The sequence below is a fragment of the Dipodomys spectabilis genome, unplaced genomic scaffold (genome assembly GCF_019054845.1).
Source record: "Dipodomys spectabilis isolate Male_0828 unplaced genomic scaffold, ASM1905484v1 ptg000019l, whole genome shotgun sequence".
Classification (NCBI taxonomy): Eukaryota; Metazoa; Chordata; class Mammalia; order Rodentia; family Heteromyidae; genus Dipodomys; species Dipodomys spectabilis.
Window position 1 is genome coordinate 9,939,280 of NW_024870696.1, and position 17,336 is coordinate 9,956,615.

Sequence of the window (17,336 nt, forward strand, 5' to 3'; positions counted from 1 at the left end):
TGACAAAATGGAAATAAAATGGGTCAGAAGGCTTGGCTTTCTTGGAGGAGTACAAACCAGGAAGGCTAGGGCCAGGGAGGTAGAGTCTCTGCTTATCTGTTAATGTCTATGTGGGAGAGTCAGGCAAGAATCAGTAGCAGCAGCCAAACCTCCTAATATCAGGCTGGGTCTCACGAGAAATAATTCGTGTTTTTCAGATGCCTTAGACTTGAGCCTCAGTTCCTGGACAGTGAGACTGGCTATATTTATGATTTTCCTTGATATCTTCTTGATGACCACCTGTATTTTCTATGCTTGCAGTAATCTAGCCAAAGGTAAGCGGGATGAGTGGGGTGGATTTCATTTGTATAGAGCTCATCCAAATCTCTTTACATACTAGTCAGGAATGGGATCAGGGATATTTCATATTTAAAATTAAGTAGAAAAATCCTCAAGAGGAAGAATTGTTCTCTCTGAACAATCTTAGTGTTGTGTTTAGTCTTCTTTGTTTTTCTCTTTGTTTTCTGGTATGGGGGTTTAAACTCAGCCTCATACATGGTCTACTTGTTTGTCTGGCACTCTGCCATTGAGCCATACTTCCCATCTGTCTTTTTCTGGTTATTTTGGAAATAGCCTCTTGTGGACCTGATGCCCAAGCTGGAATTGAAGCATGATGTACCCTGATCTCAGCCTCCTTGGTAGCTAGTATTACAAGCAAGAATCACTGGGGACCATCTACTTCTAGGCTTTTGTATTTACTTTCCCCTCTTCATGGAATCTACTTTTTCTTGGTCATTTCTAGATTATCTCTGCATCCCTCTGGGAACCAGGTGAACCATTTATTCTTGCTCTGAATGCTGCCCCAGATCCCACAGCCAGGCACCCCTCACCATGACATTGCATGGTGCTCTGTGCATGTGACTAGAAGAGGCATGCATCTTTCTTTGCTGCTTTTATCTGTGGCCTGCTCAGGGCCCAACTAGGATGAAAAGAATGACACACAAGTATCAATTGAATAGAAGAATGATTCTTCTTTTTATTTTCTCTTTCTTTGTAGTTGCTGTTTATTTATTATTTTTTCCAGATTTATAGGATAATAGAAAAATGAGATCTTCTTTCTCTTGGTGTATAGGTTCAATATCATATGGTACCTATTTTTCACAGAAACTCTCATGTCTTATAATTAATTTCTTCTAGTGACTTGATCTTATGGTATATTGATTGGCACTAAATACTTTTGGCTGCCTTACCTGGAATGAAAACAGGCCCAAGTGATGAGCTTTGGCCAGAAGCTGTCTAAACTACCTGCCCAGGGATAATTGATCAGAGTCTACCTGACTTTAGGAGAAAGAATTACAGTGAGAGATTCTAAGGATACCCATATGTAGTAAATTCCCATGGACTTCCTAATAGAGAGCCATCTCTGTCTATTCCATCCTAGAGGGATGGAAATGACATGGTGTCTGTTCAGTGGGGTACAATGCCACCACTAAGACTTCATGCCCAACTGGAAGAAGTGTGCCATGTTTTTACAAAAAAAGAAGCTGTAATCAAGATGAGTGTGTCCTAAAGTTGTCAACATGATACTGTTAGAAGCTGAGATGGTTCTGGTGTGACCACTTCCTCTACCAATGAGGAAGCTGCTTAACAACTTGTGTCCCCCTTCTTGCCTTTGACAAAGCTGTTTCATGCTCACAAAGTGTATGAGATATTCCTTAAACAAAAGAAAAGAGCAATATCAAAAGCACTATTTCATAGCTTTTGATGCAGATTCTTTTACCTTAGACATCATAGTAAATTCTATAGGTCTTTACCCAGATTCACGTATTACACCCTTTGCAAGATTACTGATGCTTTCTGCTTGGGAAAAAAACAAACACTTGACTTTGTTAATGAAATAAAAGCATTCCTTTAAAAATAGAATTTTAAGCTAAGCAAAATAATAATAAAAACAAAACAGTGTCAAAATCTATAGAAGGGTATGAAGTCTCATTAGCATGAGGGTCCTAGCATTAAGCTGTAATTGACAGGCTAATTCTTCATGCCCCACTGGAAAGAGAGAATGCATTTCTCATTACAAGGTCTTCAGAACAGAAAATCACACCTTGACTGCAGCAGGTATTCAGTAGATTTTGATTAAAAAAAAGTCACAAATATTTTCAGTGGACTGAGGAATGCCATAATAACAAACCCAAGCCTTGGTGGCAATCAGCTTCTGCAGAGCTGGTGGCATCCCTTGGGGAACTCTAAGGCAAGTTTCTATTTCATTCATTGGGACCTAAACAGCAGCCACCTAGCAAAGTGTTAACTGGTACTCTACAAATCATGTACAAATTCTAATATCAACTTTCTTGGAAACTCAGAAACAAATAATTTTTAACTCTTCTTTCTAGAGAAAATCACAGAAAAACCTGTAGAAACCTCATAGAATATATATATATATATATATATATATATATATATATATTCTTATTCTTCACTGAAAATCTAGCCTATATCCTCACAAACTCTCTCTCTGTCTCTGTCTCTCTGTCTGTCTCTGTCTCTCTCTTTCTCTTTCTCTCTCTCTCTCATTCTCTTTCCTCTTCTCTTCTTTCTCCCTCCTTCCTTGTGATTTGTTTTAGAGCAAAAATATTTTTGGCAAGGATGATATATAACCAGGTTACCACCATTTACATGCCATATGCTATTTTTAAAATGCCCTGTGCCTTTCCCAGTCAATCATCTAACTTGAATATGTCCCACCTGATTGTAACTTAGAATAAAGCTCAGATTTTTCAGGTAAATGTTCTATGCATAATGTGTGATAAGAATGACTTTATGTTTGGCATATAACCATCCTGAGGGTGTATTCCCCGGTGATCTATATGAGATATGTAAAACAAAGTAAATATATGATTTGAATATAAGGTGCTAGTATTAGACAAGAACCAAGAAAGTAAATGAGAGAGATGGTTTACACTACACCAACCTAAATAAATGTTCAGCTACTCACAGCAAAGATGCACTGATCACCTTGTTCTGAAAACCTGTTTCTACATCCATCAGGACAAGTTCTCCCCTCTCCCAACCCCTCCAAATCCCAAACCTCAAGGTTCTACAGCACTAGCCTTGTTGCAAAGGTGTCCTTTTATTTTTATTCTTTCCCTTCTCCCCTGGAAACACCAAGACTTCCAGGAGTATCACACCATTTTCAGCAGCGTAAACAGGAAACAGGTGCTGCTGTTTCTCCTTCAAAAACAAATGAGAGTAAGCAACAACCTCTTTTTTTTTGCCGATCATGGGGCCTGAACTCTGGGTCTGGGCGCTGTCCCTCAGCTCTTCAGCTCAAGGCTAGTGCTCTACCACTGGAGCCACAGCGCCACTTCCGGCTTTTTCTGTTTATGTGGTGCTGTGGAATCAAACGCAGGGCCTCATGCTTGCAAGGCATGCACTCTACCACTGAGCCACCTTCCCAGCCCCGCAATAACCTCTTAACAGCAAAACCTTAATCTAAAAATGAAGAATCCTAATTCCCTCTCATTTTAATCCTCCCATCTCCGTCTCAGCCCCCCGAATTCCCAAATGCTGAAACTCTTTGCCAGGGCCCCTTTTGCTTGTTTCCTTTTTACCAGCAACTCCTTCCTCTCTTACCTCCCCTGCTGCATAGCCAGTTCCTGATCTGTGAACAAACTGACCTGCTTCTGTGCTGTGTGTAAGGTGGTGTCTCCTTGACATCTCCCTCCCTCTGTCACACTTCTACTCTGCCTATGGTGTTCCTGTGCTGAGGAAATGTTCTGTGATTGAAAACACTGATGAAGATAGTTCTTGAGAGGTCAGTTTGGGTTATTTCCTTCTAATATTATATGCTGTGTAGTTAAACTCTGACATGAGATCAGTACTCAGTTTCAGATGAAGAGATTAGATGGTGTTCTGTATGATGGTGTCATATACAATGCTCTGCAATGATGTTTACTTTGGCTCTGTATTTGGAAAGGGTCTTCAATTTCATCTGTTTTGTTTTTATATGCATTTACTCCTATCTTAGCAGTTTCAATGGTTTTTTTTTTTTCAGGCTTAAAGTCATTGATATTCCTCCTTTCTTCACAGAAGATGAACACAATGCTCATCCGCACCTTGTTATATGGTGATATGAAATATGTGAAATTCATGCCAGCAAAGAAGGAAGTTCCTGACCATATTGAGCAATTTCCATTTCAGCTGAACTGGGTCAGAGCAAAATCCTCCAGTGGTAATCATCACACTGTGATATTGAAATAAAAAGAAACAGCAGCTGGAACAAAGGACTGTGGGTTTTTTTTCCTTTTTGTTTGTATTTTGTCACGGGGCTTGAACTCTGGGTCTGGGTGCTGTCCCTGACCTCTTCAGCTCAAGGAGAGTGCTCTACCACTTGAGCCATAGTGCCACTTTCAATTGTCTGATGTTTATTGGAGATAAGAGTCTCTCAGATTTTATTGCTTGGGCTGGATTTGAACCATGATCATTAGATCTCAGCCTCCTGAGTAGCTAGGATTGCAGGCATGAGCCACCCGGGCCTGGCAGGACTGTGTTTGGATTCACTTGACGGCAAAACATCTTATATCTACATATATCCTCTCATTAGATTATTTGTACTGCTCATTCTCACAATCCATCCTGTGCTTAGTTCTATTCCTTTCATCTCTTTTGTTAATAAGAAAAGCAAATTTTCTCATTCCTCTTCCTTATGAGTTAGAAATTCTGAAATTAGTTAGCTACTTTCCTCAGCAAATTTCTATTGCACTTTTCTCAGGATGATTTATATCGATTAGGTGTTACTCTTTTTCAACTATAAGTTGTGGGCTTCTATAGGCTAAAGATCAAACGCTACTTATTGCTTTGCCAAAAGGAATACTTAGAACTCAATACCATATGGGATGACATTGATTTCACTAAAATTCGGTCCTACCAATTGTAAGGTCTGTTCCTGGATGGTGAGCAGACTCCACCCTCCTGCAAAGTTACCACCCAGTACCTGTGTTACCTAGGCAACTGGCACACCTAGAAGAGGTCATATCTGCATCCACTGAGGTCACATCTGAATTTGATGTGGCCACACCTTTCTCCTCCCATACCCTAGATAAGGCCTAGCCCAGGCCCAGACATTCTCTTTCCCAGCTCTCTCTCTTTCTTAGCTCTTTCTCAGCTCTTTCCTTCTCTTCTCTTTCCCAGCTCTCTCTTCTCTTTCCCAGCTCTCTCTTCTTTTTCCCAGGCCTTTCCCAGCTGCATGGAGGGCCAGCATGGCCTGGTGCCAGCCAGAACAATGAATAAACTTACCCCTTACCTGAATACCACGTGTGTGGTGCTCTTCTTATCAGTTACCTCTTTTTAAAAACCTAACACCAATCACTAGACCAGTTCATGAATTAAAACATATATTTGTACAGTAACTTTTGTGTGTAGTTCCATCCTCGGGCCATTTTTTTCTTTTTTAAAATTTTTTTATTGTGAAAATACCATACAGAGGGGTTACAATTACATGGGCAAGATAATGAGTACATTTCTTATCAAGCATTATTGCCTCCTCTTTTGTTTCCCTTTCCCATCCCTTCCCATCCCTTCCCATCTCCCACCCTTCCCCGCGCCAAAGTTGTAAAGTTTGTTTATCGATATAATGTCTTGTACATCTCATTGTTGCAATGGTTCCACCTTTCCCTCCACAAATTATACCTATACCAAATGCAGTGAAAACGGATTATGCAATAGGGGAGGGACATACAAAGCAACAAAGAAATATCTTATAAGTATGTTAGAAACAATAGCAAAAAAGATAAACCATTTGAGTCCTTATCTTGGGGTTCATTTTGCCTACCATCAACTTATCTGACTGTTTCTGCTTGTCTCAGAAATATACTAGCTTTTGCAAATAAGGGAAACCATGGGACCTATGTTTCTTTGGGCCTGGATTACTTCACTTAATATAATTTTTTCCAAGTCTTTTCATTTCCTAACAAATGGGGCAATGTCATTCTTTTTGATGAAGGCATAGAATTCCATTGTGTATATATACCACATTTTCTTGATCCATTCATCTACTGAGGGGCATCTGGGTTAGTTCCATATCTTAGCTATGGTAAATAATGCTGCAATAAACATAGTTATGCTGGTAGCTTTAGTATGGTCTTGTTTGTGATCATTCGGGTAAATGTCCAGAAGTGGGATTGCTGGGTCAAAGGGGAGCTCTATGTGGAGTCTTTTGAGGAACCTCCATACTACTTTCCAAAGTGGTTGAAGAAGTTTACATTCCCACCAACAATGAGTTGGGTTCCCTTCTGTCCACATCCCCTCCAGCATCTGTTGTTAGAGTTTTTGATTATAGCCATTCTAACTGGGGTGAGGTGGTATCTCAATGTTGTTTTGATTTGCATTTCTTTTATGGCTAGAGAAGTTGAGCATTTCTTCACGTGTCTATTGGCCATCCTTCTTTCCTCTTCAGAGAAGTTTCTCTTTAAGTCTTTAGCCCACTTATTTATTGGGCAGTTGTTTCTTTGAGTATTCGTTGTTGGGGGATTTAATTTTTTAGTTCCAGGTATGAGACTCTTGTCTGTTGTATGGTTAGTGAAGGTCTTTTCCCAATCCGTGGGCTTTCTATTGATCTTGCTAGCTATGTCCTTTACCATGCAGAAGCTTTGCAATTTCATGCAATCCCATTTGTCCAACCTTTCTTTGATTTGTTGTGTTTCTGGGTCTCTATTAAGAAAATTTCACCCTGTGCCAAGGAGACCTAGGGTTTCTCCTATTCCATCCTGTAATGTTTTCAGAGTGTCTGCTTTGACTCTGAGGTCTTTGATCCATTTGGAGTTGATTCTGATGCAGGGTGATATATAGGGATCTAGCTTTAGTTTTCTGTAACTGATAAACCATTTTTGCCAGCACCATTTACTAAAGAGGCTATCTTTCTTCCATTCTATTTTTTTAGCTCCTTTATTGAAGATTAGATGGCTATAGGTCTGTGGGTTCATTTCTGGGTCTTTTGAATTTTAAAATAGTTCATAGACCAAGACTATTCAAAGTATGTAACATAGTGGTCTAATAGTTTTATATATGTACATAGTGTGTATTGATTATCTTTCTCATATTAATAACAGATTCTGTATTGCCCTCTGTAAATTAGATCTACAGAACATGATCCTCTTCTAATTTAAAATTTGAACCCTTGAACCAGATCATCCCATTCCCTACTCACAATGCAATTATTTAAGTTTTATTTTCTTTTATTGTGATGTACAGAGGAGTTATAGTTACATAAGTAAGATAATAAGAACACTGCTTGTCGAACATTGTTATCCCCACCCTCATTTTCTTTCACTTTCCCTCATCCCTACTTCTCTCCTCCCAAGTTATAGTTTGTTTTCAACACAGTGACTTGTGAGTATCACTTTTGCATTGATTTACACTTTTTCCTTTGTCTCACCATTTTCTTATCCCCCTTCCCTTCCCCAAATCCAATAATCATATATACAGGACACAAGGTACCAAAATTAAGAACAGAGGTTACAGGAGATAAACCAAAAGGGGGGACAGAGAAAAAAATAACTTGACACAGTATATGTTATATGGTCATATGTACATACATAGCTATTGAGCTATTGTGACCCTCTTCTAGGAATACTCTAGACAGATACTAATTACTTCAAATTAGTGAAACCTTAGAGCTTGTGTGTCTTTGAGTCTGTCTTACTTCACTTAATATGATTTTTTTCCAAGTCCTTCCATTTTATCAATGGGATGATATCAATCTTTTTTATGAAAGCATAGAATTCCATTATAGATAGATAGATAGATAGATAGATAGATAGATAGATAGATAGATCACATTTTCCTGATCCATTCATTTACTGAGGGGCATCTGGGTTGATTCCATAGCTTACCTATAGTATATAATGCTGCAATAAACATAGTTGTATTGGTAGCTTTAGTATGGCCTTGTTTGTGATCATTTGGGTAAATGTCCATTAGTGGGTCATAGGAGAGCTCTATGTAGAGTCTTTTGAGGAACCTCTATACTGCTTTCCAGAGTGGTTGAACCAGTTTACATTCCCACCAACATTGTAGTATTCCCTTTTGGTCACATCTCTGCTACCATCTGTTATTATTTCTTTTCTTGATAATGGCCATTCTAACTGGGGTGAGATGGAATCTCAATGTAGTTTTGATTTGCATTTCTTTTATGGACAGAGATGTTGAACATTTCTTCATGTGTCTAATGACACATGAATAATAAGTGAGCTTTTTATTTTTTTCTTTTTATTTCTTTAGCTCACTTATTAATGGGATGGTTGTTTCTTTGAGGGTTTGTTATGGGGGGCAGTTATCTTTTGAATTTTTGGTATATTTTTGATACAAGGCTCTGATCTGTTGTATGGCTAGTAAAGACCTCCAATCTGTGGGCTTTCTATTTATCTTGCTAGCTATGTCCTTTGCCATGCAGAAGCTCTGCAGTTTAATGCAATCCCATTTATCCAAATTTTCTTTGATTTGTTGCATTTCTGGATTTTTATTTAGGAAGTTTTGACCTGTGTCAGGGAGTCCTATTGTGTCACCTATCCCTTCCTGTAACATTATCAGGGTATCTGCTTTTAACTTGAGGTCTGTGATTAATTTGGAGTTGATTCTGATGCAGGTCACAACCCAGTTCTACTTTCTACTTGACTCTTATAGGAAGTGTTTTTATATCTGTATGAGCATATTTAAGATTAAGATTCAGTGCCAAGGCAACCATATATCTGAGTTTCAGCAATGAATGACTCCTGGGAAGCTTCTCCACCAAATCCTCACTGAAAGATTATGCTTTTTGTTTATGGAAACAGTGATTTGTGATATTGCCAAGATGGCAGTGTTTCATAGTATACTGCATTCCTGTTTGCTGGCAGAAATGCTAATGCTGTCAGTGTCAATTATCTCATTGATTGGATATATACTTATGTTTATGCTTTTATCTCAAGTGGAAATAGGAGTAACTGGTGAGTCATCATGACAGTTTCTATCTCCAAATAATATGGTGATAGTTATGTCAAACCTGGAAGATCAATTTTTCCACATCCTACTCTGTCTTCTGGCTCTTACAATTTTCCCACCTCATTAAAAAAATATTCCTGGAACCTTGGAGGGACTGCTACATGTCAGGAAGCTTAAGGGCTGCTAGTTTGCAAAAGAATTTACCAAGACAAGCAAGTAGAAGTAAGAAATTTATTAGGGTATTGCTAAGAGAAGAAGCTAGTAGGTGAATTTCAAGGGAATGTTGCTTCTATGTTGACATGTGGTAGGCAAGTTTACTAATGCAGAGCTAAGTGAAAGTAAATCACAAGTACACCCTCTGGTGGGAATGTGTGCTGAGTCTAGAAGAGCATTTCATTGGAGGTCCCCAAACAATATTTTATTTGGGTCTGTAGAGATGAAGGTGGTCAGTGCTGGAAAATTGAGTTGCATATCATGGAGTCCTTCTGTGTGTTGAGAGAGGGGTGAGTCTTTAGTATTACTTGCTACACCCCAACATGTGAGAATGTGAGATATTGATAAATGCCCTATCTTATAAATGGGTATAAATGCATTTTTGAGGTAACTTGGTTTAACAGAAATATTGTGGTTTAGAGTTTTGGTAGTAAAATTGGTGAAGGAATTGACTTGAATTATTGTCCCCAGTACCTTCTTTGGTTACTAAGTAAAGTAACTAGGTTTGACTACTAGCCAGCTTGCTTGGAAATGGGGCTGATTGAATTAGCAGATTACTAGGCTTAGCAGATGACAGCAGCTTACTATGGCCTGACAGAACAGCCAAGGATGTATCCAGTCATATGGGATATATATATCCACAGGAGGATTCAGGTGACTCTCTTGTCCTTCAGGAAGACAGCATAACCACTGTCAAAAGGTGTTTTATTTCCCATCCCACATGCCTACGTGCAGTAATGATCCATTTAGGTTGTCTAGGCACCATGAGGCATAATCATATGAATGTCCACATTTAGGGACCATAGATGCATTAGCACATCTTTCATTGGGAGTTGCTTACCAACTGGTGGCATATGACTCTCAGACAGCTACCCCACAGAAGTCCCCATGATCATGGGTTTCTTTTATCAGTGGGCAGCAAGTGGTGGGGGTGGGGTGAGCAAGCAGGGAAGGAGTGGTGGTTAGTGATATCACAACTGGAAAGTTCTTACAGTAACTGTGTCCCTGATCCTCAGCCAGAAATGTTCAGTCTTGACACAGTTCAGTGTCTATCATCCCCTTGGTAGGATGTAAAGTTTTATTAATGCTCTTGCCTCTGCTAAAGATTAGGGTCTCTAACCAGTCAGCATGACATTTTCTTCTCACATGCAACACCTGGAGGACTGGTTTTCCCCATAGAATTATTATGAAACACCCTGTACATATTCAGCCTCAAATCATCTCCTTACAAATTACTTATTACAGAACTTTACAATGGCTGCACTTGACAGGCAACATGTAAACTAAACAACCACAATGACTACTTCTGAAAGACAGGAAAATCCATGAAGCTGAGGCTAGAGAAATGATCCCTCGAATGACTTCCACCTTGTTCTCCATGCAGAAGTCTACACAAGGGTTTTCAAACATGACCTATGACATTCCCCTGCTCACTCTGCCCCATAATGATTTTGCATCTTCTTGGCATAAGAAGAAAAAGTACCTTTATTGTTCTTCACACAGCTTCTTTCCCCTGAGAATAATGCCTTCATTTTCCTCAATTGGTGAATGTATTCTGGATTCCTGTGCTGAAGTAGCATACTTCACCTATTAACAAATACAATTACATGTTATGCATAAATACCTATCATATATTAATATATATGTAAACATAAGTGTTCTACCACTTGAGCCGCATTTCCCACCAGCTTTCTGTTAGTTTTGTGAGGGGCGGGGGGGGGGGGGGCTGTGTTTTGTCCTTCGTAGGACCTGAACTCTGGGCCTGGGCAATGTCCCTCAGTTCTTCAGCTCAAGGTGAATGATCTACCACTAGAACCAGCACCACTTCCAGTTTTCTTGTATCTAATTGGAGATAAGAGTCTACAGATTTTCCTGCCCAGGCTGGTTTTGAATCGCAATCCTCACATCTCAGCCTCCTGGTTATTTATTATTTATTTTGGGTCTGGTTGTGGGGCCTGAATTCTGAGCCTGGGTGCTGTCCTTCAGCTCTTCAGCTCAAGGCTAGCACTCTACCTCTTGAGCCCCAGCGCCACTTCCAGATTTTTTCTTTTTGCTTATGTGGTGCTGAGGAATCGAACCCGGGGCCTCAGGCATGCAAGGCAAGCGCTTACCACTGAGCTACCTTCCCCGCCCCCTCCTGGTTATTTTTGAGAAAGTTTCTTACTAACTTTTTTTTTGCCTGACCTGGCCATAATTCTCATGATTTCACCTTGTGGAGTACCTAGGATTTTAAGTGTGAGCAACTGGTGCCTGTCTTGAGTTCCTTGTATATTTTTAACATGAATTTTTATTAGATATATGATTTGAAAAAAATATTCAAAAATGTACTTTCTCCTTTTTTTCTTCCATTCTTTCTCCCTTCTTTCCTCCTTCCTTCTTTCCTTCCTTTCATCTTTTCTTTCCTTTTTCTTTTTCCCTTTATTCTTTCACTGGTCCTGGGGCTTGAACGCAGGTCTTGGGCACTGTCTTTGAACTATTTTGCTCAAGGCTAATGCTCTACCTCTTAAACCACAGCTTCACTACCAGCTTTTTGGTGGTTACTTAGAGATTAGAGTCTCATGGACATTCCTACCTGATTTGGCTTGGAACCATGGTCCTCAGATCTAAGCCTCCTGAGTAGCTAGGATTATAGGCATGAGCCAACAATGCCTGGCCTGAATTCAATTTTCTAATGGTGTCCTTTCACTACACAAGTTAGTTTTTTCACTTAAGGGAAACTAAATCTATTTACTTTTCCCCTTGTTGCCTGTAATTTTGTCATCTCAGTCATAAAGTATTTCTAACAGGTTTTGCTTTTAAGCGTAGATCTTTGATTCACTTTCATGTTATTTTAATGTGTAATCTAAGAAATATACCTTGCTTCCTTTAATTTTCTCTGTCCATATTTTGAAAATAATTGTACACTTACAGGTGAATGGTTGGGCCATAATTATTGAAAAATCATGTGTACACATTTATGAGTTTATTTCTGTTCAATTTGTTTAAGGATCTATGTGTTTGTACATGTGACAGTAACTCAATTACTGAAAGGGTGAAGAACATCTTACAATCAGGAAATAGGAGTCCTGCGAGTTTCTTTTCTTTACCAAGGTATTTCAGATATTGTGTAAGCTGTAAGTCACAACAACAAAATACCTGACAAATGTTAACTTAAAAGGAGGTAAGATTTAAGCTCATGATTTTAAAGGTTTCAGTCCATAATTGCTCTGAGTGGTTATTTTTGTATGTGTGATCAGGTAGAACATTTTGGTAGAAACATGTGGTACAGAAAAGGTTTTCATCTTCCCTCATGGCACTGAGGAAGCAGAGAGAAATAATAAGACCACCCTTCCAAAAACCCATGAAGCTATGGATTCATAAATAGATAAATCCATTGGTGACGTTAGAGACATAATTAATGACCCAACACTCTCCAAAGACTGCAATTCAGGAATGCTGATGCACTACTAGAGGACTAAGAGTTCAACACATGAGCATTGGGGGAAATTCTAGATCGATACTATCATAGCAATTACCAAGGATCCCTTAAAATTTCCAATGAATTTGACATAGTTTTTTTTTATATGTTGATACATTCCCCAGTGATTTAATTTATTTTTGTGTGTACTGGTACTGAAGCTTGAACTCACATTCTTGCTTGGTAGATCACTAGAGATCTAGCAACTGAGCCACATCTCTACTTCTGTTTTTTTGCTGATAATCAGAGATAAGAGTCCTCAGACTGTAATTGGCTAGGATTACATCTGTGAGCCATCAGTACTGGGTTTGATTTGAAAAGGTATTTTATTTATATTATAATCTTATTTATATTTATCTATATGTCTATTTTTATCTATCTATGCATCATTTATCATCTAGAGATAAATGTAGTTTCTGCTTTAAATCATTTAGATTTATAAATAGTTGAAGAAAGTTTAATTAGATATTATATTAGGGAAATTTATTTCCATATCAAAATAATAAGAAGCATTGAGTTTAGATATTTTACATGAAACTTACAAGAAAACTTTAAAGCAATCCTATTTTCCAATCAGTTATTTTTGCAAAAACCAAATGTAAATAAAAACCAGTGTGAGAAAGATTCACTATTGAATTTTATTTGAGTTTAAAGAACTAATACTAATACTTCTCAAACTATTACATAAAATAAAAAGATCTTTAAAAATTCTTTCAATAAATTAGTACTATTTTGCTACCAAAACCAAATGAGGATATGTAGCACACATGCACAAACACACACACACACACACACACACACACACATACACACACACACACACACACACACACACACGTGATATCCTTGATAAATAAAGATGCAAACATCTTTGCAACAATATCTATGCAAAAATCAATACCCATACCTGTAAATGGAACTTAAAAGTACTTTAAAAGATCATGCATGCCAGGTGCAGGTGACTCATGCTTGTAATCCTAGCTACTCAGGAGGTTGAGATCTGAGGATGGTTCAAAGCCAGCTCAGGCAGGAAAGTCCATGAGCCTCTTATCTCCAAATAACCACCAGAAAACCGGCAGTGGCACTGTGGCTCAAGTGGTAGAACACTAGCCTTGAGCTGAAGAGGTGAAGGACAGTGCTCAGGCCCAGGGCTCAAGCCCCACAACTAACAACAACAACAACAAAAAAATCATGCACTGTAATAGTTGGTTTCATTCCAGTAATGCAAGAACTGTTCAACATAACAAATCAATAAACAGAATACAACATGCAAATAGGTCAAAGATAAAATCATATGAATTCTCTGAGCTATTAGTCAATTTTTGTGCATAATTAAGCATCTTTTCATGACAGAATCACTACAGACTTAGGAACAGAAAGATTGTACCTTAGCATAGTAACTAACTCTAAGCCAACATCATATCAAATGGCAACAAAAAAAAGAAATTATTTCTAAATCAGGAATGAAGCTCTCAGAATTATTCATCAATATAGAGATTGGAATTTTAGTCAAAGTAATAAGGCAAGTGAAAACAATGAAAGTGATATAAATAGGGATAGATAAGTCAAATTAATCTTATCTGTAGATAATATGGTCCTACTTAGAAAACACAAAAGAAGGCAGAATTAATTAAGATCTGATATCAAATTCAACTAAGTAGTAAGTGTGCAATGTACATTTGAAGATTGTCTTTCTGAACATCAATAATGAATTCATTGGCAAGGAACAAATTTCATTTTTGTAGCCTAGAGGGAACAAACAACAAAATCTAATCAGGGAGTGAAAAACTACAATATAGGGAAAAAAGAGGTGTTATCTTTGTTGATGCTGGGGTTCTTTTGTTTCTTTTTGTTTTCTGTTGGTCTTGGGAGCAGAAGTCTGCACCTGGGCACTTTCCCTCAGCTCTTCAGCTCAAGGCTAACTCTCTACCACTTAAGCCACAGAACCACTTCCAGCTTTTTTCTGCTTATGTGGTGCTAAGGAATCGAACCCAAGGCAAGCACTCTACCACTGAGCCAACTTCCCAGCCCTGCTGATGTTGTTTTTTGATGTACTTATTATGTACTATGTGATTTTTTTCATTTCTTTTGTATGTTCTTTCCCTATGGTATAACCCCTCCCTCCTTTCACTGTATTTGATTCCAGTGCCTTACATCTTGTATATATATTTTTATAATTTGGGGAGGGGAAAGGAAATAATAAAATGCTGAAACAAGGATACGGGATGAACCATTGTAACAATGAGATGGACAAGACGCTAAGTTGAAAACAAACTTTACAGCTTTGGCTCGGCGAAGTAGGAGGGGAGGGGAGGAGGGAGGGGATGTAGGGAGGAAAGGAATGGAAGGGGAAAAACAAAGGAGGGGGTAACAATGCTCATTAGGAAATGTACTCATTACCTTACTCATGTAACTGTAACCTCTCTGTACAGCATCTTTACAATAAAAATATATATGAAAAACATAAACACTGAAGAATAATACTGAGGAAGATAAGATATTAGGAGATGGTAGAACCTTTTGTGCTCATGTTTTATTGTTAGTATGGTCATACAACTAGAAATCTACAAATTCAATGAAATCCCCATCAAATGAATGCAAAATGAAAAACCCTAAACTTTATATAGAAGCACAAAGAACTCTTACATACACATGATTGGTGGGAATGTAAAGACATATAGACATTTTGCAGATCAGAATAGAGGCTTCTCAAAATACACACATACATACATTCTTGCATACATACTACAGATATAGCTGCCATGTACTATACCACTGCTAGGTACTCACGGGAAGGATTAAAGATAACATATGAGTGATATTTACACATTCCTATTTATGGTAACCCTATTTACAATAACCAAGATACAGAATCAGTCTAAGTGTTCCTCAGTAAACAGAAGGCTAAACACAATGTGGTGCTTTAATGCAGTAGACGATGGAAGCATGTTGTAGAGCAATGGATTAAAGTGGAATTTATCACTTTTAGGAAAATAAATCATACAAAAAATAAAGAAAGGCATTACATGTCTTCTCTCATATGTAGAAATTTAAAATAAAGGAAATTGAATGGACCATAGGAGATAGACTACTATGGATGGGAATTGGAACATGGAGAGTGGATAAGAGGGCAATGAAAAAGGGGTGGATACAATGGAAGCAAGGATACCAGATGCGAGCATGGAATTGTCACTGTGACGCTCATCAAATGCATAATTAATATGATTACATAATTGTAAGGGGAAAGAAACCAAAATTAAAAAGCCAAAAGTATGATGTCATTAACACAATACTTTTTTAAAAAGTTGAACTTCCAAGTTGAGATGCTTCTCTCCCAAAATTAATGGAGGTAGACGTCATTGTAAGTAGGAAATTATAAATTACATTAACGAACTGTTTACCATTAGCAGTAAGTGGAAAAATAATTAATTTGTTTTTTGAGTGTTTTCCAATGAAGTTATTTCCCTTGAGAATTCAAGTAAAACTTTGTCTCTGTTAATTGATTTTATACAGGCCATAAAATTTCCACTCTGGTTTTATAATGCACAGAAAAATTTTATTTACTCTGATTTTAATCCATTGACAGTAAATATAAAATTGGGATGGGTAAGGAAATACATAAAGAGAATATGGATAAGTTTCTTGCTACAACTAACAATACATGATCAGGAAAACAAGAACTTTCATTTTAATAACCACAGTTCTTCATAATCTATCTTCCACCTAGCTGAGGAGCTCACTGTTGAAGAAATGATAATTACTAGATAGCATTAAATGTGATGGTTGATGAATGGCTGTGGTTCTCCTGACATCTTTACAGGTAAAGATTAGAATTTTTGATCCTTTTCAGGAAAATGTGTTTGTTCAGACATAGACAGTACTGACTATTGGTGAACAGGTCTGCTAATCTCAAAAGGCTGAAAAAGTCCACTGTTCTTCATATAGCCACTCACTCCCTCAACACAGAATCCAAGTCTTGTGGCTCTTCTTGAGTTCTCTCTCACTCTTTTCTCTATTACATCTGTGTCTGTCTGTCTGTCTGTCTGTGTCTGTCTGTGTTAGTCTGTCTGTCTCTGTCTCTCTCTAATTTCTTGCTGTCTGGCTTTCTATGCTTCTGTCTCTTTTCCTTTCATGACATAGTTGCTGTGTGTCCTATGGTCTATTCAGTACATAGCTTTGGTTGTACACAAAGGAAGAAAAAAATTCATGGCAAGAAGTTACAAAACATATTGTTGTAAATGCATGTATATTTGTGAAGTATAATTCCATAAGGGCAATTTCACACTATAGTTAAAGTGGTAAAATCTTGATTTTAAATAATTACATTAGATTCTCTATGATTATGATTGGAAATCAAAGAACAGTGGTTTAGATGATTAGATTATTAATTTGATTAACGCTAAGGTGGCTAACATGGTTGAAATATTAAAATAGCTGTGCTATTCCACTTATATGAGATGACTATTTTCCTTAGGGGTCAGCGAGGTAAAAGACAAAAGACCTCTTTTTGTTAGTAAAAGAAATAGACAAAATCACTTCTAATTTTAACATATTTGGAGGAGAATGTAAATGTTTAGAAACTTCATAATTTCAGCTTAGGCTGTTGGACAAGTCATCTTAATTTATTGACTTTTATTTTACTTTTAAGAGATAAAGTAATTTGTTGGACATAGAGGATTTCTCTAGTATTTATGATACAATGTAAAAAAGC

The 17,336-nt window shown here is 37.7% G+C and overlaps 1 protein-coding gene across 1 annotated transcript in view; it reads left to right on the forward strand.

Moving 5' to 3' along the window:
* The window catches only part of Trim58 (tripartite motif containing 58), a 70,625-nt gene that overhangs the window by 10,098 nt on the left and 43,191 nt on the right, over window positions 1–17,336 (forward strand). Inside the window, exons 4-6 of the mRNA XM_042674566.1 lie at window positions 198–314; window positions 4,034–4,210; window positions 4,794–4,911. Of these exons, the coding sequence (XP_042530500.1) occupies window positions 198–314; window positions 4,034–4,210; window positions 4,794–4,911 (412 nt within the window). The remainder of the gene's footprint in view (window positions 1–197; window positions 315–4,033; window positions 4,211–4,793; window positions 4,912–17,336) is intronic.